Raw genomic sequence first — 23,474 nt, 5'->3', positions numbered from 1 at the left:
TTTCTATGAACTGTAATATGCTTTTTATTCAAGAGCTGTATGTTTCTGGCAGATTCTTTTGAGTGCTTTTCAAAACTTTGAAATAAAAAGTTGAGGAGTATTTGAGTACATAAATAAATGGGAGGAAATCATGTGCAGGAAATCATTGGGCGTATATAGACAGTCTAAGGACTGTGAAAGAAATGAAGTGTGAAAAAGCAATGATACTGTAAAAGAGTTACAATAAAATCAGAAAAAACAGTGGGTCAGATGCTAAGCAGCGTGAAGGCTACTTGGCTCCACTCCAGCAGCTCAGTATAGGAGATAAACAAACATTTTAGCTGGAAGTACACATACTGTAGTTCCTCTGAAGCTGGATGCTGTGCCACCCTCACTCTGAGGGTGAAAGAACAGCACACAGCCCTTGCACCAACAGTCTGCACAACTCATTTAGTGGGTCAGTGTGTGGGGATGGGACAGAAGCAGTATTCACTGGCTGCAGGTTTCCTGCTTAGTTCCTTGCCAATTCCCAAGCTTCTCTGCCCAGTCCTGTTTACAGCAAGAGTGAGGGAACCACAAAGTGATGTTGAATGCTATGGAGCATCTCCTGACTTAATTGATATAAAACTGGGAAGTTATTCTTCTCTTTTAAATACATTGCCTCCTGCAAGCAAATACTGTTTTTTAAGCATTACAGGAATGTCATAGGAAATTAGGCCTTAAAAGCAAAAAATACATGGAAAAGTTTGTGAGGGTGGTCTCAGTATCCCCTGGTGCCTATGCATTACAGTGTGACCCCAGTGCCATCATTTGTCAACTAATGAGACAAAGTGGTGTACTTTTTGCAGCTCATCTCCTTCATTCACAGGTGCTGGTGTGCATGTGTGTTCATGGAAATTATGCATAAACTAGACTGTTTATGTAGTCTAAACTGTTTAGCTAAACTCCTAGACTATAGGAGTTTAACTACAGGGACGTGGTTATGCCAGAGCATTTTCCCCTTCAGATGACATTGATTAGTGGGTGACTGTGATGAGCTGGGCTGTACAGTAACTGTTGCCAGGACTTTCAAATGGGTCTGGTGGGGACAAGTATGAAGAAAGGATTGAAGGGAGAAGAGTGATCTTTTTGTGTAAATGTTTCCTCCTGTGTGTGAAAGGTGCCATAGGAGAAGTCACAAAGATGCTTGGTGAGGCCTGTAGCACTCTGGAAACAGCTGCTGGTACTGAGAGCCTTTCAATAACTTCAGTGGATATGGAGGGACACAGTAAAGGCCTATCAGGTTTTTGAGAGGAGATTTTAATGTTTTGTATGATGTGCCAGAAAAAGGGAAGAGAGTAGAGGAATACGGTCCAGCAGAGAGGTCAGGTGGGACCATTGGAATAAAATGAGAAGTTTATCCTTGCAATGGTGTTTTACACAAACGTAACTGTGGAAGGACTGTGTTAGATTACATAAAAATGATTTAGCAGTGAACAACACGCCAGTACTGACAAATCTTATAATTAGTGGTGCTTACGAATCTTACAGATTATGGCTGAGCCCATGAGTGATGGCACTAATACCTCTGTGATAATATATTTAAGAGGGAAAAAAATCATTGAGCAGAAGAAATTGTGGCCAGAGAAGAGCGTAGTGAGAATATGTGAGAGAAACAACCCTGCAGACATCAAGGTCAGTGAAGAAGGAGAGGAAGAAGGTGCTTCAGATGCTGGAGCAGAGATTCCCCTGAAGCCCGTGGTGAAGACCACAGTGAAGCAGGTTGTCCCTATGCAGCCCATGGAGGTCCACAGGGGAGCAGAGATTCACCTGCAGTCTGTGGAGAACTCCACACCAGAGCAGGTGGATGCCTGAGAGAAGGCCATAATCCTGTGGGGAGCCCTGGCAGAACCTGTGGACCCATGGAGAAAGAAGCCTATGCTGGAGTGGTTTTATTGGCAGGACTTGTGACCCTGTGGGGACTCACGCTGAGTAACCTGTTCCTGAAGGACTGCACCCTGTGGAAAGAGACCCATGCTGGAGCAATTCACGAAGAACTGCAGCCTATGATAAGGACTCATGTTGGAGAACTTTGTGAAGGACTGTCTCCCACAGGAGGCACTCCACGCTAGAGCAGGGAATGGACTCCTCTCCCTGAGGAGGAAGCAGTGGCAGAAACATAAGATGAACTGACCATAACCCCCATTCCCATATCCCTTCCCTGCTGTACATCTGACAACGCTTGCTGCTGTATAATGGGTTACGTGCAGGGTAGCAAGGGAACAGCATGATGCCACATTTGGAGGTGCAGCACACCTGGCTCGTTGCAGGAGGCATGTGCTGGTGCATGTGCCCTGTGTTACATGTAGGAGAGAACCATGGTCTTCCCAGGGATGAGGGATTATTGCTCTTTGTTGCAGCCTTTCCAGAAGGAGGGGATTGTTGTGGCTCAGGTTTCAATGTGGGGGACAGCACGTGCCTCCTGGCTGTGCTGTGGAATGGGAGGCACTCTGCCACCTGTCCCTCCAGAGAGTGCTCAGTGACCTCTTGCTGCTTGAAACACAAGGGGCCCGAGAAGAACAAGTTTTGGAGGTGTGAGGCTGGATGAGTGGGTGGGGTGGAGGCAGTTGGGGTGGACACCATAGTTTGACCTAGCAATGTCCTGCACAGGATACTTGTTCTGTACTCTGAGGGCTTCTCTGCACAGGAAGTTCATATTGAATATTTATTTGATTGCCAATCAGTGTAAGATATTCGTTATTCAAGAAAAAACACAAAGTCATGCTTGCTGCCTAAACAGCCCTGTAAGTCCATGTGGAGATGCCTTCCTGAATTTAAAGCACCACAGTTATTACACAAGGCATGTCTCGTGGATCTGACCTTCCCAGTTCCTTCCATTAAGTAAACAGTGGAATTGGTTATTCTCTAGCTGTGTCTTCCTTGCAAGAAAGGCACATTTTTTAGAGTGAAATACATAAAAGACAGTTTGCTGTCTTTCTGTGAAATATTCAATATAATGAGCTTGTGAGGGACTTGCCTTGGTTGCAGAGAGAGTTAGGGAGAGGCAGGGGATGTAATAGATGCAATGTGGGACTTGCTTTGCTGCTTTCCAGGGAAAACACATTGCTCCTATTTTCCAGTGAGGCCGACAAAGTTCATTAGTTTACATTTCTGTAAATATCCTGACCTGTTTTAGTAGTAGAAAGGCAAGGGTGGCTACAAAACTAGCATTTTCCAAAGATATCTTGAGATTCAGCCATGGAAATAGCCATTTAATTTCAGCCAGACACTTTTATTTTATTTTATTTTATTATTTTATTTTATTTTTATTCTGTTTCATTTTTTTTCATTTTGTTTTGATTTTTGTCTCTGTGCCTCACTGGAACTTGCCAGCAACTGTACTGTGTTGTTAGGAAGGAGTGTTGTGAGGCATACTGTCTGCTCAGAGAAAGGCTTTTAGTGCTAATTTCTTTACCCCTAAACATCATAAAATTTAAGTAAAACCCACAGTCTCAGGAGCCATAAAACAGATTCCCAGTCAGGATTTTGGGTGCTTTAAGCAACCAAGAGTGTCCTGTTGAAGCACCTTTCATTTCCCTATTATGTTAATATTTTTCTCCATCATGAAATGTAAGTTGGCAAGAAAGATGATGACAGGGGTTAACAGGTCCATACTTACCTGATGCACTCAGGAGGAAATGAGCTGATCTGCTCAGCAGATCAGACCTGCAGTCAGAAAGCAAAACTGTCTGACATGAGCCATGGAAAGGGAGGGAAAGAATTGTGTGGCATTGAGGACATTCCCCTGGCTCACTGTCATTCTTTCTGCTGGTGCATTTTGTGAGAAGGTGTAAGGTTGTGATGCTTCCTGGACTGTTTTCTCTCTACAGCGTTTGGTACCAAGAAGCCACTTCCAATAAGCTATCTTAATCCCCAACCTCTTCCTCCTTCTTTCTTACTCTATATATTTGTTTAACTTCTGTTTTAGCCTCGTCCTTTCCCTCCATCTCCTTCTCTGCCTTCCATAACACATCTCACTGAAGAGGAGCCCAGCTGCTTTTCAGACCCTGCTGGGCTCCAGGCTGGAAGGGGTGGGTCACAGCTTCACTTTGAAGCATCGCTGTGGGGCTTCGAAACTGTACTGGGAGAGGAAATTGCTGCCTCCTCCTGTAACCACATGGTCAAGCTTAGCAGCATCAGAGACAAGCACGGGCTGCTTTTCACATCAAATTTTACCACACAAGAAGAAGGTGATAGCAGTATGATTGAAGGGAGAGTTGGGAGAGGGGGAGGAAAGTATGTTCTTTTGAAACTGTCTTTTTCTTCTCCTCTTTTCCCACACAAGGACGGGTGGATGTCTTATTAGTTCAGTGCTTCTCTCCAACCATCTCATGCTGCAGGTTGGGACGGGCTGAAAGAAAGTTTTGAGCCACAGATGGCAGCATGTCAGCAGTAAGGAGGGCATGGGAGGATGCACAAGAGCACCAGAGATAATAAATAAAATTATGAAATACTATGTTTGGAAGAATAATAAGGGATATGCTATTTGGCTGCTTATGCTCTTATACCCTGTTCTTAATGAAACCCCAATGACAGATTAAACTCTTGCTTTTCCTCTGCGTTCTTCTTGAGCTGAGCAGTAAGAAAAATCTACAGCAGTGTCTTGGAAGAATGTGAGGAATCCTCTGGATATCAGGAAAGTCACACATTTTTTCATCAAGACCTTAGGGATATGCTTCATTTAGACATTAGGGATATGCTAAATGATACCAAGTACTAATAGGATTGGCAGGCACTGAATTCTTGGTGTGTTGGTGTCCATAGTGGTCTTTCCATCTCTAGGCTCTAGTTTGAACGATTTTGACTTTCCATTCTGTGCATTTTCTACAGTAGTACACCATCAGCTTTCTTTGTGCCACAGTTGTTTGTGATAGAAACCCCTAAGTGTGGTAGGAATGTCTCAGTATGCAAGTTCTAATGCTGGATGGCAGAGTGAGGTTGAACAGGGCATTTTGGGAGACGTATGGAGACTGCAGATTCAATGTGCTATCGCATATCTGTTGATATTATTTTAAACTCACATCAAGAAGGCTAAAATAGAAGTTAATGGTGATGTAAAGTCTTGTTTTCTACTTCAAAAATATATGGAATATATGGAATATGTGGAATACCTTCTTACTTGTAGTTGTGATTGAAAACTTTGAGAATTTTGCAGATTTCCCTTCCACATGAAAATGTTCATCCTCATCTTCTAACAAGAAGTTCCAAAGTAATTCAGTAGAATTTCTTCTTTGCATCTGCAGTAAGATACAGCAAGCCATTCTTTCCACTGTCAACCCCCCTAATTTTTTACAGAAAAGATGGTTGGAAAAAAACCCTCAATAAACTCAAAATGTGCATATAATTTTCCAAGTGTAGTACATGCTTTTAAAGGTTTCAAAAGAATGAGTTACAAAATAGTTTAGTTCTGCATGGTTGAAAATGTGTGGATATTCATACACAGAAAATTACTAGCCCTGTTTTTACCAGCCCTAGAGGGTACTATCTGAGGTCACAGAAGCCAACCAGTTTCTGAGGTCACTACAGATGCACTGACATTACCCGTGGGGGAATTGGGCAAACCTGAGACTTTTGCAACTCCAGTGTCTCCAGACTGTGCACTTTTTAGCATATTTTGCTGTAAGGTAGAGTTTCCTGAGAACATCACAGTGGGGCATCCCATTGTTTCCAGTGTGCTGAACTGAGAGTCAGGCAGGCACAGGCATTCTGAATTAAGGTATTTTGCATACAATATGAAACAAAAACGATAGAAGTTTTTGCCCATATTCTCCTTGAATATATAATTTAGATTAGATGTGAATGAGAGAAGCTAAGGAAAACAGACTGGAAAGTATCAATTTTAGTGTTGAACAGTGGTGTGTTTTTAAGTTAACAGATATCTGGACATGATTCTCCATTTCCTTTTATCAGTTATATTCTGGCATGACTTCTAACCAGGAAGTGGAAAAGTGAGTCTCATACCAGTAAGGGCATGTAGGCACACATACGGGTATGACTGAAAAATAGAGAGATTTATATCTGTATGCACACTGTGTGCTACACCTGTGAAGTGTTTATGTCAAGAGCCATTCATGCCCTGTTATTCAGAAGGACTAAATATGTGCTTTTAGAGTAAGTGCAAGTGATTCTTTGTATTTCCCCGTGTGTGACTGTAAATGCCACATTAAAAGCATATACTTCTTTCAGTGAAGTGAAAAGGGTTAGGCACCTCTTCAGTGGTTGTATAGATGAAGTGTTTGTGAGTTTTGTAAAGATGAATGAAGTTCATGGAGTTATTACAGTTAGCTGTGATTGCCAGATGTTGGAATATGTGTGTGAATGCGTGCTGGTGCATCTGTTGTTTGGATAATAGGATATACACGTGTGGGACAACTGTGGAGTGTAGGTGTTATCACACTCTGGACCAGAACTTCAGCAGGCGTAAATCAGGGTGGCTCAGTGGAAGGCAACAAAATCCAGCAGTGTGTGCTTCCTGGAATCAGTGTGGGTGATTGCATGTAGGGACTTTGACGTGTGGGATTGCGGTTGGCAGAGTGTGTCAGGATGTGACTTTGGGAGCTTGAGCTGAAGACAGTTACTAAAAGAAAAGAAAAAAGGCCAAGCCACAAATACACATCTAAGGAGCACGGATGTTAAGGAAAAAGGAAAGAATACATGCACTGAGACTGATCCTTCACGCTAAGTCAAGAGTTTTGTGCTACTTTTCCTCTGTGGAAGTACATGAAAGCCAAGGGATTTTAGAATACTTTTGGGGGGCAAATTCCATTTATGGCTTGGCATGTGTGAGTGATATTTCAGATTTCAAATTAAATTGTGTTTATATGACATAGTTACCTTTCATAGCACAGGCTTGATTGAAGTTCCTAACACATCTTTTCCTGGTCCATGCACCATACACTTGTAATGCAGTGCTGTAGCCTATTCAGTCTCTCATGGTTCTGTCCCCCATGAACCAATGCCAACTCTATCCCCCATTTTGTTGCTTTTAAAAATATATTTTTTATGTTTCTGGCTTGGTCTTGAAACACTAGAAGCTAAAAAACACTAGCACCACACTCAGACACTTTTGGAGAATCTTTTCTCTCAACCCTACCTGTATGGCTACATAGTCAGAGGCAGGAAAATTGGTCGATTTGGATGCAAGTCAGTTTTGTGTGAAGCAAATAAAAGGAAGAATATGTTTATCACTTGTGAAAAATACCCCAGGCTCATTGTTTAGTAAAAACATCTGGTTACTCTGCGGAGGTGATCAAAACAGCAAACGGAACATTAGGTTGCGAGAAATTTAATGGAAAGTACTATTAAAAATACTGTAATTTCTGCTATGTAAGCCAGTGGTAGATCACTAATTTAAAACTAAAATGCATTTTTAGGAATTCAATCCCATACGTATATTTATGTATCTTTGTATGTGTATGCACGCATGTAACAAAAATAGGACAGATTCTGCAAGCAAGCAATTAAAATGTTTAGAGTCAAGAAGAAGCTTTGTTATGAATAAAATCTGAAAGGATTTGGGTTACAGTCAAGAAGTTTAGGTAGAGGAGAATCAAAATTGTGTGAGGGCAGATAGTCTTCCAAAGTCTGGCTCAGAAAGGGGTGTGGGAGGTCTGAAAGACAGTTTGGCTAATGTAGCATGTGGAGGAAAAAAATGTACTCTAATGATTTGTTGAACTATTACAAACCCAAACATCAGTTCAACAGGACTGGCCTGATAATTACTCTTTTCCCAAAAGAAAATGGTAGATTGTGAATGAAACGAACAATTTAAACTTGAAACTTCAGCTTAATGGAGATGCATTTTTTCTTGTGAAACCATTCCCATGGAAATTTTCTAATGATTTCCTTTTGAAATAGTTGCACTTAAAAAGGAAATACCTAAAGTAGTATTTATCTTGTTATAACACTGCAGCAAATGGACAGTCATACCAAAAAGGCAATGCATTTTAAAGTGAAAAAGTACTTTTTGTCTTGTGTGCACCATTAAATTGTGGAACTCACTGCCACATGACAGCAGTACCAAGAGTTCAGAAGGACTCAGGAAAGAGTTGGACTCTTTCCTCCATCTGGCTCCCTGATACTGCTGTCATGATAACCCCCATGGTATAGGGAAATATATATAATGTTTCTTTCCCTGTGTTTTCTTGGCCACCAAATATCAGCTAAATAATAATGTACTTAAAATGTTAAGCTTCTTTTGTTTGAGCTGTGTTTATGCCTACAAAAAGGTCAATATTTTCTGGACTTCGCAGGCATTATAAATTTCTCAACAATTTCACACTGGTTTCAGACAGAATAGATACCTCTGCAGCATTAATCTTGTGCCATGTTTTCTTTTTTTTATGAATGCTTTTTTTTTTCCTATCTGGCAGAGAGCAGTCCAAGCCGCAAAATCCAGAAACAGACTGTCCCAGAGTTGGTGCCCGTTTCCATCAGGGAAGGGCCTGCCACAGAGCTGGGATCTAGTTTCAAACTCCTGCACAATTTGTGGTTATTTAGAGCCAACATTTTCATTTGGGTTGGTCTCTAAATATTTGTTGTATGGTTTTATTTATAAGAATAATGACTCCATGTTTACAGGCTACAGCATATAATGTATCTGATGCCTGGTCTCTTATTTTTTTTAGTTTTCCTAACTTTCAAGAGCATTTCCACTCTTTAATTTTACACAAACCCTTGGACATGGGCCAGACATATTCTTTGTAGTCTGTACAGTTCAGGATCTTGGCCAGATTAAAGTTGTCATCAATTTCACCTCCTTCTTCTAATAACATCCCACTTTCCCCCTATTACTTCTCATGTTTTTAAAGGTTACTGTTCTCTGTGTTCTACTGCATTTTTTTCAGTATTATGGTCTTTTATTTTTAATTCTCATTTAACTGAATATTATTTTTCTGCATGCTCTTTTAAAGCCCTCTACTATTTTAAGTATAGGCTTTCTAAATATTTGCTACTGAGAAGTCTTTTCGTGAGGCTGTGCTGGTGATTCCTTGTCCTAAGTCAATTCTGACTGACAGCTGCAGAGAATCTCCTCAGGGAATTTTAGGAATTTCTTGGTTTCCTCTACACTTAGATTTCAAATTGCATTTTCCACAAAGCTAGTCTGACATACTGAAGACCCAAGCTATTTTTGTTTTCCGGAAAACAATAATACAACATCAAACTCTGAGTCCAAGTTTTGCGATTTCAGTGGATTTTGTTCTCCTGAAATGTGATTGGACAGAAGCCTCTACTGGGAAAAATTATGCTTATAAGCTACTTCTAAGCAAAAAAAACATAGATTGGAAAGTTTATAGGACAGGTTTTTTGTTGACATCTATTTGATGGGATATTTTTAGTTATGATAGGTAGTCTAAAGCATGAATTGATGAGTTGCAGGAAGTTTTCCTGAGAGATAGGATTTCATATGAAGTCTACAAAAAAATCCTATGCTGTGACACTACTCAGAACACTCTTGGCCACCTAGCTTACACTACTGTAATGAGAATTTGTATTTGCCAAGGATGAGTTCAGAGCCCAGCAGTCAACATCTCCATTTTCAGTTGAGGCAGCTCAGGACTGGAGCTGGTATCTTGAATACCTGGTCCTAAACTGTATGTTGGCATAATGTGTACATTTTCTTTTTCTTGGCATACTTAAAAAGTTACAATAGATTGTGAGATAAAAACCCTATTTTAAAATTTAACTGTGGCTGATATTCTTTCTTCTGGCTGGAGCAAAAGTTAACTTTTAAGGGCAAACCCCCAGGGTCAAGTATACTAGTAAGTGCCAGCTGCTTTGTACTTCTTTGCCAATACCAAGAAGCCATAAACCCAATTTAACTTGCTAGTTAAACCAGGTTTACAGCTGTTTTGCATTGCTGGAGTGGAGCAGAGCAGCTGGAGCATACCAGTGAATCAGAGTGATTTTTATTTTGCTGGGTCTTATGTCTCTCTGTTGAGTCCTACATAGAATAAAACAGTATAAGAATAAGTCAGTTCTTGGCAGTGCATAGTCAACTTGATGCAAAATTTGCATTTACAGCCAAAGCCAGCATGGTTTTTTTTTTGTCTTCTGTTTGTTTTTATATTATCCTACTGGTTGTGTTTGCCATGGGGATATAGATGTGTAACAACTTTGCTGGCCTTATACTCAGTCTTAGTTTTGGTAGGAGCAGCCTTTTTTTAATGTATCTTACATGCTTTTTTGGTCTAACAAAAACACCTTATAAAACTATATTTCAGGAGGATGAAGAAGCCTTAGAAGTTAAAGTGCCAGAGCAATCCTTCAGAATCAGCTAGTCTCCTATTGATTTCACTTGTGACTCTTATCAGGTCTCTTCATTTGTCTATGCCACATTTCCCCATCTCTACAAGTTCTGGTTTTTTCTTTTTGAGTCTTGTTGATGTTAATGTCAATTTGTCCTGCTATGGTTTCAAAAAAAGGTCTTAGGCTGGAAATTAATTATTTGAATGCTCCCTTCTGCTGCCTGAGATTGCAATGTAGCAGGAGTATAGAGGAAGTTCTTGGTTTGGAAAAGATTGTATTGTCTCCATATCAATAAAATCCTGATACTGGTTGCAACTTGCAGTCACAAATATAATAATAATGAATATTGTTGGGGGATAGAATAGATGATTTTTTAAAGGTTCCTTTGAGCCTAAATCATTCTAGAGCTTTATTATCTGTGGTAAACAGGTTATAAATTCTAGCTGTATGAAGTTGCTAATGGGCCTAGTGCTGGAAGAAGGGATGATTAAGGTAGTAGGGTATGTGAGTGAATGGAAAAGTACAGGGGGATAAAATAATATATAAGAACATCTGCAGAACTATCTTTTTGTTATTTGTTGTGTATAGTAGGTCCCATATGGTTACAATCACCAAGTGTATAGAAACCTTTGCCTACAGCAAGAGCAATTGCTGGATCAGCTGTGCAAAATATACCATGCTAATTTGAATGTCTCTGTTGAACTCCAAACTTTTCTGCAGTTTGCTTCACCTCTGCTGCTCCTACCGTCTTTCCCACAGCCAGACTTCTCATGTATTTTTGAAGTTACTGAGGTTTTTTTCTAGCTTTTGCCCAAGTATTAGTAATCAGGGGAAAACTGTTGTGTACCTGAAGTAGTTGCACCAGTAGCTGACTCACCACAGTCAGATGAATTTCCACTCTTCCAAAGTGCTTGGACTTAGTGAGTATCTGTTCTTTCACTTTCATACGGTTGTGACATTTTGTATCAAGATTCCAGTATGGTCACACTGCTATATGCATGGTTTTTATGCTGCTGATTTTGTGGGGTGGCAGTAAGCCAGCTTGAAAATTAGAAATCTGAAAAGAACCTTGAGATCCGTCTGCAACCAGCAGCAAAACAAGGTATCAGCTCTGCTAATTTCTGCTGAGTTGATAAGAGAAAACCATCCCAAAACCCCCCAAAGTCCTCAAAATTTTCTTAGCCCTTACATGTTCAGGATTTTGTACCTTCTTTTTAGTTGGCAGGTCCTAATGGCCAGCAAGTCAACTGCAGGGGAGAGTGAAGGACCACCTGTTGCACTAAATGTTCACAAACCTTGCAAACAAAAATAAACAGTAAAAAACCAAACCCTTAACAGCTTGTAACAGCTGCCACATTCCACCCAAGAGAAATCTTTACGCTAATGGAATCTGACAGGATCTACATTAGATATCTACATGTATACAAAAAAAAAAAAAAAGAGAAGAAAAAGTAATGAGAGGAAGAGAATAAATCTGTTGAGCTCCTCTGGGTAGGTGGTGTTTCATGTATATAAGGTTTTTGTCATTGTTTTCACTCCTGTAGTTTACATTCTTTGATAGCTTGGAGTAAAACATTTGTTGAGTTCATGAGCTGCATGGTATGGCCAAGGACTAAACTGAGCTCTTTTTATTTTATTGGTTAAATAAGGGGAGCATTATCCCTGCTGTGCTCCAGCTGCAGTGAAAACTCTGCTGAAGATTCATGTATGAATTTGCTTAGAAAATTAATGTCTTTTAACATTTCACATGCTGGTTTGCCTCTTGTACCAGACTGATGAAAACTCAGGGAATTTACATGAGGAACACTAACCCATTGAGTAGTAGAAAGAAGTCAGGCAGTAGCACCTCGCTGATTTGTGTAAGAAGGTTCTGATCCCAGGAGACATGGTATTGGTGCAGGAAACAGGTTGGGGTTATTGTCCATTATCTTGGGACATTCAGTGGGGATACTGACCTCAGAGTCACTACGCTTGTGAGAATGGTGTTTACTTCCTATCTGCCAACAAAAAGCCTGGGAATTTGTGGATGAAAAGAAACTATGAGTTGAGGATTTCCAGGGTGATCTGGAGATGGTAGAAATGGGAAAGGAATTAATAAATAAAGGTTGTGGCTCTCCTTCCACTTCCATGATAATAATAAAAAAACCTCCAAAAGTCTGTAAAATCAGTGGGATGATATCAGCATAAAATCAGTGAGAGGGGGCTTAAGCCTCTGATATTTAATTTTCTGCAGCATGCAGTTCTGCTTAATTTCCAAGGATCCCCAAGGCTCCAGCCAGATGCCCAGTTTGAAAAGTTGTCCAGGAAATGCTGGAATGATGTGGGGACAGCATCTAGCCAAGTGCCATCTGTTGGCCATTTACCATACTGCTTCAGAGGATGCATTGAGTTTCTGAGTGCCTAAACCAAGCACAAGTGATGTGGCCTAAACCAGCCTCTTTAGATTCAAATATACAGTTTTGTGCCTCATTTTAGAAGGAGGACTCCATAATGGAAGGTTTTCCCTAGGTCCAGTCTCTTTAGACTCTCAGTGTAGTTTAGCTTTATTTTAGGTTGAACATTAGGAAGAATTTCTTCACAAAAAGGGTGATTAGATATTGGAATGGACTGCCCAGGGAAGTGGTGGAGTCACTGTTCTTGGAGGTGTCTAAGGAAAGATTGGATGTGGCACTTAGTGCCATGGTCTAGTTGACATGGGGTGGTGATCAGTCGTAGGCTGGACTTGATGATCTCAGAGGTCTTTTCCAACCTAGTGAATTCTGTGATTCTATGACCTAGGAGAAGATGTTAGACTTCTGGTTCAGCACATGAGCAGATACATAGAAAGGTCTTACTGTGATTTTTGAAGCATCCTCTTCCTTTTTGTTGAAGGACAAAGTGATTAACTATCCCTAGGAAGACGTAAGCATAGTGACCTCTATCTGTCTTGTGGCCACAGAACCTCAGCAAGTATCTTGTATTATCTTGAATCACCTTGTGTCTAGGACATCAGTTTTGAGTGTAGTACTGGTCTCTATGTAACAATCCTACACTGGTAATTTTGTGTTACTCCTTTAGAAGTATTGACCTATTAAGGCATCAGCCCAGCTTGGAAGTCTATGGGAGACATAAAGGAGTCCCTGTCCAAAATGGATTGGGAGCAATACATCCTGAACCTTTCTAATGTCCTACAGAATTTCTACATTGTACTGGCATATTGTCTAAATAATTGACAGAGCTTTCTGGAAACATCCTTTGAGCAAAATGTCCACTGTCTAGTGATATCACCTAGGGCTCTCACAAAAGATAAATGCTTCCTGGTGACACTTGGGACTGGAAGTTTCTCTTCTACTATCAGCCAAAGACTTTGTGTCCATATCACTGCAGCAAAATGGATTTACCAGAAATGTTTCTATGTAGCAGGAGATGGGGCTGGTGGTTCCACAGGTGGTATCTTCAACGCCTGTGTCTTCTTGTCTGTTGCCCTCTGCACTGATGTGCAAGCTTGCTCCTGCAGACACTGTCTCTCAGAAATACTGTAAACCTGAGACTCAGCCTCCATGACCTCAGGGTTCTTAAAGGCATTTGTTTGGTATGGAGGGAATTTTAGATAGTATGATTTAATCACATTTTTAGCACAGATTGTTACTTTTTGTCTCCTTAGGTTTCCCATGCAGACAGGGATATCTCTTTCTTTTTTTAAGTGCAGAGAATAAGTGTAAATAGATGTTTTATTCCTTCACTGAGATTGCTTGTACTTATGTGATCAGTGAGGACACTCAAGAATAGTGCTTCTGAATCTTGTTTGAAATCCACAGAGCTCTTCCTGAGCCTTTTGGTGGAGTGTGTCACATCACTTTATTCTGCTGTTAATCATTTATATAATACTGGTGCCAATTTGTCAAAAATCAGACTCAAGACATAAACACATTGCTTTGCAGAATGTATTGTGAATTAATTTGATATAATGTGGGCATGCACCCTGTTTCAAAATAACACTGCTATTTGCAAAATTTCATCTTAGCCCTACTATATGAGAATGAGGGTTGTATATAAATACCGTACCTACCTAACACATTAATGAGATATTTTTGCAAAGAAATGGCTCCCTGACCAAATATGACAGCCTGGACTGTCAAACTAGTTGAACCTAACTTTTTTGTTTGGTTGCTTGTTTTTTGAGCAAGCCTTTTTCTTCTTCTCCCCCATAGAGGTTGTTGTGTGCTCTTTTCTGCAGTTTGCTTCAATTGCTTTCCTTGGTAACATATTCCATATGTTTACTATCACCTTTTTTTGTTCTTCTGTAGCCTAGAGCATTTTATTCACCAAAAGCTGCATGGTTATCTTTTCAGGAAATATCATTCTTCAAAAAAAAGTTTTATAGGAGCAAATGAAACATTTTCAAAACAGTGCTGCCAAATAACAAAATAAAAACCTATTCATTGTTTTTGATGAAAAAGATGTTAAAATGAAAAAAAAAAGTGTTGTTTAAAAATAACCAACTCTTCAATAGTAGTGTGGGACAATATTCAATTAAATGTAATGTAGATTTCCAGTAAGCCCATCTAATCCTAGATTGAAACTATGGATTGAATGATTTTTTTTTCATTTCTATTTTTAATCTATATTTTTAACTTCATCCCCTGCATTGCTTGCTACTATTTTTATTTTATGCTGAGGGTCCTTTTTTCAGCTGTTTCTAAAACTTTACAAAAATGCCAGATATCATGTTGGAAACCCAAAGCCCCAAATCACAACAAACCATAAATATATATGTGTTATACATATATACACCTTATAAAAGGGCATTGTATCATTCTTTAGCACTTTCTGTGTTGACTTCCCTCTTCCCTCCTTTTAACACTCACAGTAGGTAGAACTGGAGCATCTTACCTGAATTCTTTACTTTGCAGACTCAGAGCAGAGCACTGGGTCAGACACAGAGGTACTGACAGAAAGGACATCCTGCTCATTTGGCTCCCATTCCGACCTTACATCTGGTGGCTCAGGCCCTCAGCCTCCTCCACCTTCATCCATGGAAGAGATCCAGGTAGAGCTGCAGTGTGCTGACCTCTGGAAAAGATTTCATGACATTGGGACAGAGATGATCATCACAAAAGCAGGCAGGTAAGACATCTCTGGTTTTATATCTAGTTAAAAAAGAAATCATAACCCAACAAAGTAAAAAAAAATATTTTTTTGAAGAAAGAAACTTTTCTTTTTCCTTCTTGATGAGCCAAAAGAATAAATACACAGAATTAATTAAATGGCTGTCAAAGTTTCAGAGCTGTATCTCCTACTAGCTTTCTTAAGACAAGTAAAGTTGTTTCATATTACTACTTGAATAAGTGGCTACAAAGGAGAACTCACAGCTGCAGGAAACTGTTGAGAATGGTCTTTTCTTTGAATAAGTAAATCAGGAAACGATCATTGTATTGTTGGCTGTACTGAATTTAAAATGAGTTATGCATTTGGGGGTGAGCCACTTGAGTTTCCTTTCAAGTTTCCATAGCACTTCATGAGCCAGTTGATTTAATCTCAAATACAGTGAAATTCAAACTCACCTTTGCACCAAATGAATGTCTTCCTGCAGTTCTATATAGATAAAGTGTTAATGATGTCCTGTATAAAAAATGTGCAGGCGTAATGTTTTCCTTGGCTATTGCAGCTGATACTATGTCAGCTGAGATTAGGAAGAGCCACTAATAAGTGAGATTCTTTTAGAAAGAAAAACCCACTCTGCCATGCTGTTAGCCAAGGGAAAGATCTTCATTGCTGTCTACTATTAAAAAATAGCTAGACGTCTGTTTGCCAAAACAAAGCCTGAAGCTAGTTGTACATTTATAGAACCCCAAAACTAGAATTTTTAGCCACGTTTGCGTTAACAGTCTGTTCCTCACCTCCACCTAATGAGGTTTTAATTCCGATTAATGGAGCGAAGGAGAATGTCAGCACCACGGAGAGATCCCGCCACGGCGAGCAGATCCCGTGATTGCCCTGGGAGCTGTCCCGACCCTGCCTCAGGGATGCAGAAGAGATTTCCCCCCAAGTTTTGGGGAAAACCCACAGTGTTCTATTGTTTATAGTGTTGTTTTATATCTGTGCTTTCAGAATTTTCCAAAACAGCTAGACTTGTTGTTTTCCGTTCTTGTGAAGTTAGTGCTATTGCTCCGTAGCCCCAGGAAGTCCAGATAATTTGAAAAAAGATTATCAGAGCCAGATTAGCTCCCAGTGTTAGATATACGATCTCTGTGGCACAGGAATCATCTTGCATCAATACAAGGTGGGCTGCTGGTTTTGCCTTTCTCTCTCAAATGGAAGAGGCAAAGTAACAGGAATTATATCACTTGCTATTGTGCAACACCTTTTCTCTGGAGGTGTCAAAGCAAACACAGAGAAATTTTATTATTATCCCCTTTTCATAGGGGGTGAAATCGAGACCTAAACAGATTAGGTGATCTGTCCAGCATCATTAAATATGGCACTGGAAGAACCAACTTCCTTGCTTCTGACTTTGTTATCCTGGTGCCTGGACCATGCTGTTTCAGAAACATAAAATAATACATTATTACCTGTTGGATTAACTATATTTAATTCTCTTATGATACATAGAGTAGATAGACTAAAGAGCAGCATAAATATCTCAAAACTTACCAACACTAGTTCAAACTAAAATGCCCAGAACTTAGTGGTATGAAGATGATCTCATCAGCTCACACTTTTCTGCATGAAGGAGCTGACCTTTCTGACATCTTAAAAAGCCATACCCTTTTTAAGGTGCTTTTCTTTTTTTTTTTAAGTCATCAAAAAAGTTGAAACATCAATGCCGCTGGAATTTTGCAAATAGTTCAATGCAACTTTTCACAGAAGCCTTGACATCATTGGCAGGGATCTTGGAAAAGGAAGGGTTCTGGAATAAAAACCATGGTAAAACATTCTGGGGAGAGACATAATGAAATTAAATACTTTGGAAGAGTTTGGTCAGGCTGATGTACATATAAAGGAAAAAAGATTCTGTAGTTCCTTAAAAGTTTTTAGGAAAATACACAGAATTAAATGCTCTTCTGGATTTGGTTTTTCTCTCTTTTTTTTTTTTTAAACAACTCTTAGTTGGAAATTTTCATCAGCTTTCCTTGAGCTGTAAACTCTTATTTGTTGATTGGAACTATGTATTTTGACACTTTTGATCTAAAACTATTGTTCTGACATATATGAATTGAAATGTTTAATGTCAGCAATGGTTCTTGGAATTTGCGATTTCATGTTGCCTTTCAGACAAATACGTCTTCCTGCATCACGTATCATCATATCAAACAATAGATATCTATCCCTAATTCCACAGTAATAAGAGGAAGCTGATTAAGAATTATTGTGAGGTGTACATAGTTCCGTCCATGTGGGTACACGATGGAGCTGAACTAAAATTCCAGAGAAGCACCATGCCAGGAAAAATGAGTCCCATTTAGTAAAGAAGCATCACAAAGTCAAACATTCAAATTCACTTCCCTCATCTGATCTTTTTCTCTTTGTTTCAACCTGGCCCCAAGTAAAAAAAAAAAAAAAATTGTTTTCTTAGATTTTGGCTCATGTTTTGGAAGAGATGTCTCTATTCTTTGGTCAAAATCTTGGTCTGCATCTTCTGATGAAATATCTCCTTTCTTATTCATGCATCTGTCAGAGGTGTTTAATAGCACATGTGAAGAAAGACAGGCACACTAACTTTATTTAAGGAGTCCAAAACAATAGATATTTTGATAATTTTTAGAAGGAAATAGACATGGGAAAACCTGTATGGACTGTAAAGAATACTTCTCTTTCCAAGATTTTTTTCCTATAACACCATTAATAATATTCTCAAGTGCCTTTGCAAGCTCCAGTTTGGATAATTTTTCCACTTATGGAAGACCATGTATCACTTACATGTCTTACTGTGTAAATCATAAATTCTTTATAATCCTAAATAATATTCTTTCTCTTTGAAACGAGATGCTTTCTTGACTTCTGATGGTCAACTGTCTCATCACTGGCTACCCACAGAAAATCTTTGTAGCTGTAGCTACTAAATATATGGGTTTTTTCTGCTTGATGATATTCTTCTCCAGAAGTGATGATAATAATATTAGAGGGGGTTGGTTGGTGGGTTTTTTTTTTTTTCCTGTTGACTATATTTGTAGGTTGACTGTTGTAAAGCAAAATGAAGAGTTGGGGAGTTTGTTTAGGTAATATGCCTGTTTACTGAGGATGGACCTTACAGATACGATAACATTTACTAATGAGATGTTTAACTTCTCTGGTTAAACATTTTTCTTTCAGAGAAGATGTGTTAGTGATGGGTGAGGGCTGATTCAGGTAGTCCTGTTTCTCCATGTGGGATGCATGATACATGATGTATCTCATAGAATAGTATGTATAATTTCTGGAAAAAATAGCAGAGCTCATGTTCTTTCCTCAAGATTTTCTACTACTTATTGAAATTGTGAGAGATGCACAGGGTAATTTGCATCTGCTTCCTTCCCCACAGAAGATTTTGCTCTTGTTGCTTTCTCTTTTGAAACCCTGTTTGAATCCTCTAAGACCTTCTTGTTTTGGAAGCCATTATAATTACAGACTCAGTTGCCTAGAACTACAGCTGCTCCTTAATTTTCTATGACCTGTAAGGCACTGCTTGGTTCCTGCTTGACCACACAATGTCTTTCTGTTTTGCTATGTAATGCTAGTTTCTAACCTACGTTCTCATTTCAAACATATTTCTGGAGTTATATCCTGACTACGTCAGGCTGACTACACTTTTTGTCTTTCAGACTCCCACTCTTACTCATATTTAATTCTGCTTTGTTTTTTCTTTTCTTGATGGTATATTTACAGATGTCTTTTTTTGTCTGTTTTCATAACTTATTCCAGTCCTCTTATGACTTTTCCTTTCTTCCCTTTCATCAAAACATTGTTATTCAAATTTTAATCGGATTCTTATAACAAGACACCTTCGTTCCTTGTGCAAAAGGTGCAAATGGCTGTCAGCTGCAGTGCGTTCAAATCTGCAATCACCTTTATCTCCTTTTTGTTTGAGAGGCAATCTTAGACCCTGTATAAAATAAAATAAATTCAGCTTAAGCACTGAGCCATACTGATTTGAGCAACTAGACCTAAAACCATCTTTAACTCTTTTAATCTACCCTCCTTTACTAACAGTGATCATGCTTGTACCCTGGCAACATCAACAGAGGAATTTGAATCTCTCCCTTCATCTCTACAATCCCTATCTAAAGTCTATGGCCATCTGAGTTGCAGGGGTAACTGTTAACTGATGCATAGAAGTACTGCCCAAAGTGGGAAACAATGTGCACTTATTCCTGCAGGAATACACTATAAAGAGTGCTTGGAGTCCTTCTCTGGGAGGAAATGGCTGCCTACTGTTTATGGAGGTGGTTATATGGAGTGTGACCATGCATACCAGCACATCCACATTGCTCTGGGAACTCAGGTTTTACCTGTCACAGAGCCAGGATCTCATCTCAACAATAGGGGAAATTATCTCATGTGTCATATCACAGTTATCATATCCATACCACAGGATGGCTCAAACCAAAGTGCTGAGGCCAGGCTTCATAATAAGAGTGGAAAAAACCAGAAGTGAGTGGAACTTGTGAATTTGTGACCTTGTCCTCTCCTGACTCCTGTATGCAAAATGGTATTTTGCATGGAGTTTCCTTGCCTCCCTAAAATCATGAGTCTGAATTGTTTGTAATAAGTACTTAGGGCTGTTTACATTACTAAGCATTATTTTTCATTTCCAGTGCTCCTCAGTTAGTGACAGTAGCAGGGATTTTGTATTGAAGCTCTATTGATGCTGAAGGGGCCCATGGAGAGGACTTCTCAGAGCAAGGGCTGGCAGGCTACAGCTACCAAACTGCTGCTTAGAGGTCCTGGCCCAGCGGGTCAGATGAGCTTTCTCCAGCTTCCAGAAAAATATCCCCTTTGGGAGCAACTGAGAAGATCTGCTAATCTTCCTCTCCCTCATAAACAATAAATCCTTTTGCTCACAAGCCCTGCCCTCAGCTTTTCCTCTCAAAACAAACATCCCATGCTGCAGAGGGAAACAGAAAGGCATTCCTCTGTTACCTTGCCTTGCCCTGCCTTGCCTTGCATTACCTTTCTTTCCCTCACACATTACATGTTTGTTTTTTTGTAAAGAAATATCATTTGGCACCAGTCTTAAATGCAAGGAAATATAAGATATGAAGTAGCAATGATAACTTCAGGCTGCCCTGTAAACTGACACACACTGTAAACACTGTACACACTAAATCTGCAAACTTAAACCAGATTATTTTGTAGAGTTTCTCTATTGGATTTTTTATATCTGGGAAATTACTACTCTGTTACTGTCAATAGACAAATTGTCTTTTGCTACAACTGAAGAGCACAGCCCTTCATTTTAGGGTTTATATTTAACAGATGTCACCCTTATGCAAATCTAATCTTATTTAAGTTTCTAATTTAAGGGTTAAAAACTGAAGCTTTATTCCATTGGAGGAAACACCTGTTACACCTGATATACCTTCTTTGAACAATTTTCACAGACGAATATCAAACTCTATTTTTTGTGTTAAACGAAAATTTTAAACAAAAACAACAACAAAGATATAATGCTAGTTGCCAAAATCCAACTACTTCTTTCTTTTACTGAAAGTTCACAAGCATGGTTCTTAATATCAGTACACTACAGTGCTGGATAATACTGATCAATACTTAGAGATGTTTATATATCATTAGTTTTCTTCTCATTTGATGTTCATAAACCTCACTTTCATTGCGAAAGAAAACAGAAATTGAGTAGATTGAGGCATATGGTCATTACTAAAATGCTTTTTAAAACACTTGTAAGTGGTCCTAAAGTAATTTAATAACTTATTTCATATCACATCATATTTCTCCTAAAAGGGTACTGTGTGTAAGTTCACAGTCTAAGTTTAGGAAGACTTGTTTTCCTGCTGAGTGGTAAAGCTAACATATAAATAACTTGATCATCCCAAACTGCTGCTGATATAAAACCTCTTCCTAAAATATATCAGGTGTCATCAGATGTTCCCAATGAAAACTGACAGCCTTCATGTCTGTAGCTGTTGGCTATGAAGCTAGCTGATACCTGTCTAGATGAAAGATTCTTGACTGTTTATTCATATCATATTCATAAGCCATATTAAAATGGCCTAAATTACTTCAAAACCTTGGAGCCCCTTGTTTTCTATAAGGCTGGTGCCTCTGGGGGACCAAGAGCCTACCAAGAGCCAACCAAAAGGAAATGCAGAGAACAAGGACTTCACCAGGATTACACATGGTACATCCCTAAGTCACCACTGTTTGCCTGTGCCTTTTCCATTTTCCCCTTTCCATGCAGCAGTGCTGCTGGAGACCTGCTGTGACAGTTCCAGGCCACATCCTTATTGCAAAGAAACCTAAGTTACTTTCACACCCACAGAAAAAGAAAAAGAGTAATAATTCAAAAAACTTTAAAAGTTCACTTAAACCTTAGAGAAAGCAGCGGGATCAGCCGAGCTCTCTCCGATCATTTTAGAGATTAGCCTCTAAGCCTGCTGAATGGTCTGTGGTAATCTTTTACAAGGTATTTCATCAGCAACAACCCCACAGGCTATACTGCAACTTTACACGGGGCTGCAGATTTGGAGGGAGCTTCTTGGGACACACAGAGTGTTCAATTTACCCAATACAGTGTGTAGTCTTGGACCCAAAGAGACTCAGATTTAATCCTGCATTTCTCATCAACCCTCTGAAACATGACCTGCCTCTTTAGCTGCTCCCAAGCCACCTCTCTCTAATTAAGGAGAGCTGGACTGTAAAATGCCACATCCTGTACCCACTTGGCTTGGCAGATTTAATGAGCTATTGTGGTAGAAACAAGGTAATGCCCTCAAGCCACCAAAGGCTAATCCATTATTCCTCCCCCCCCCCAAGTCATTTCACTAGTAAACTCACACTATCAATTGCACTAATCTGCTTTGTCCTTGAAGAGTTTCTGCAGATGATTTTTCTGACAGTTTTATGTCTCTCATAACTTGGGTTTGCTGTGCTGCGGCAGCTGTGCTGTGGTGCTCTCCCCACTCCCCAGGAGAAATACCCTTTTCCAAAGCAGTTGCAGTTGCTAATAGATCAGAACTTATCTTCTGAGTGTGGTCTGAAACGAAGGAGCTGTGGGTAAGGTAAAGGCTGAACACCAACCTCCTCCTTCTCACTCTCTTCTGCAAGTGGCTCTATGTGGCTTGGATGGGAAAGAATAAAATATCTTGTCATGGTCACATCCCTGCAGTGAAAAGTTTAAGAGACATATTTGGAGATGTTGACACAAAATTTCCTGTTTTCTCCCTCCTCCAGGCTATGTCCACTAGTAATACCTTGAGAAACAGAAATTCTGGGAGAATTAAATCTTCTTCTCTGATGTTTCGCTGCTTCTCACTAAATAGAAAGGAAAGTGTCATGATGGTTTCTAGAGATGGCTCCTGGAAAAAGTGGACAACATTTCTTGTACACTTTTCCACTATTTTGACATTATGATTTTAAATTTCCCTTTAATATCCTCCTTCCATCCAAACCTTCATTCCATAAGGATATGCCTACTTGTCAGAGAAGTAGAATGTAATTTTGTATGAGCATGCAATACTTTCAGAGTGTCTCCTACCAAACCTTTGCATTTTCTAGGTAGAAGTCATGCAATTGAGTAACATCATCCTATAGGACCTCCACTCAAGTTTTTCTCAGATAAGGGCTAAGAAGCTAGTCAAGTAGAGCTCAGGTTTGAGTTAACAGCCAGTGAAACAACGCAGGATTTCTTTCAGTGCTCTGCTCTGCTACTTGATTTCATCTGCACTTCGCGCAGTTCTGCTCCTCAGATTTCGTGAAGACGTGAAAATATCACATTACTTGCAAATATAATATGGCACAAGCAATTCCCTTAGCATGCTGTTTGAGGGAGGTATAGAACAGATATTGGTCTACTGGCCACCATAAAGTTTTTAAGAATGAGAAATTATGCCATAGCCACACTATCACTGACATCTTCAAGGTTAAAATTGTTCTGATCTGTTCTCTTCTGAAATTATTGCTTTGCTACAAACACTTCCAGAGCAGTGACTAATGTACAGCAGAACCAAACTTGAGCTCAGACAAGAGAAAAGCTGGGAATTGATTCTTCTTGGTGTATAGTTCCATAATTT

At 39.5% G+C, this 23,474-nt stretch overlaps 1 protein-coding gene across 1 annotated transcript in view; it reads left to right on the top strand.

The window, feature by feature from the left end:
- Nucleotides 1-23,474, top strand: part of TBX15 (T-box 15) — a 92,317-nt gene that overhangs the window by 37,664 nt on the left and 31,179 nt on the right. Inside the window, exon 2 of the mRNA XM_027653605.1 lies at nt 15,159-15,372. Within this exon, the coding sequence (XP_027509406.1) occupies nt 15,159-15,372 (214 nt within the window). The remainder of the gene's footprint in view (nt 1-15,158; nt 15,373-23,474) is intronic.

The sequence above is a fragment of the Corapipo altera genome, unplaced genomic scaffold, assembly GCF_003945725.1.
Source record: "Corapipo altera isolate COAL_440 unplaced genomic scaffold, ASM394572v1 61, whole genome shotgun sequence".
In the NCBI taxonomy this organism is placed as follows: Eukaryota; Metazoa; Chordata; class Aves; order Passeriformes; family Pipridae; genus Corapipo; species Corapipo altera.
The sequence above is the reverse complement of the archived record's forward strand: the minus strand, read 5'-3'. Positions and strand labels throughout refer to the sequence as shown.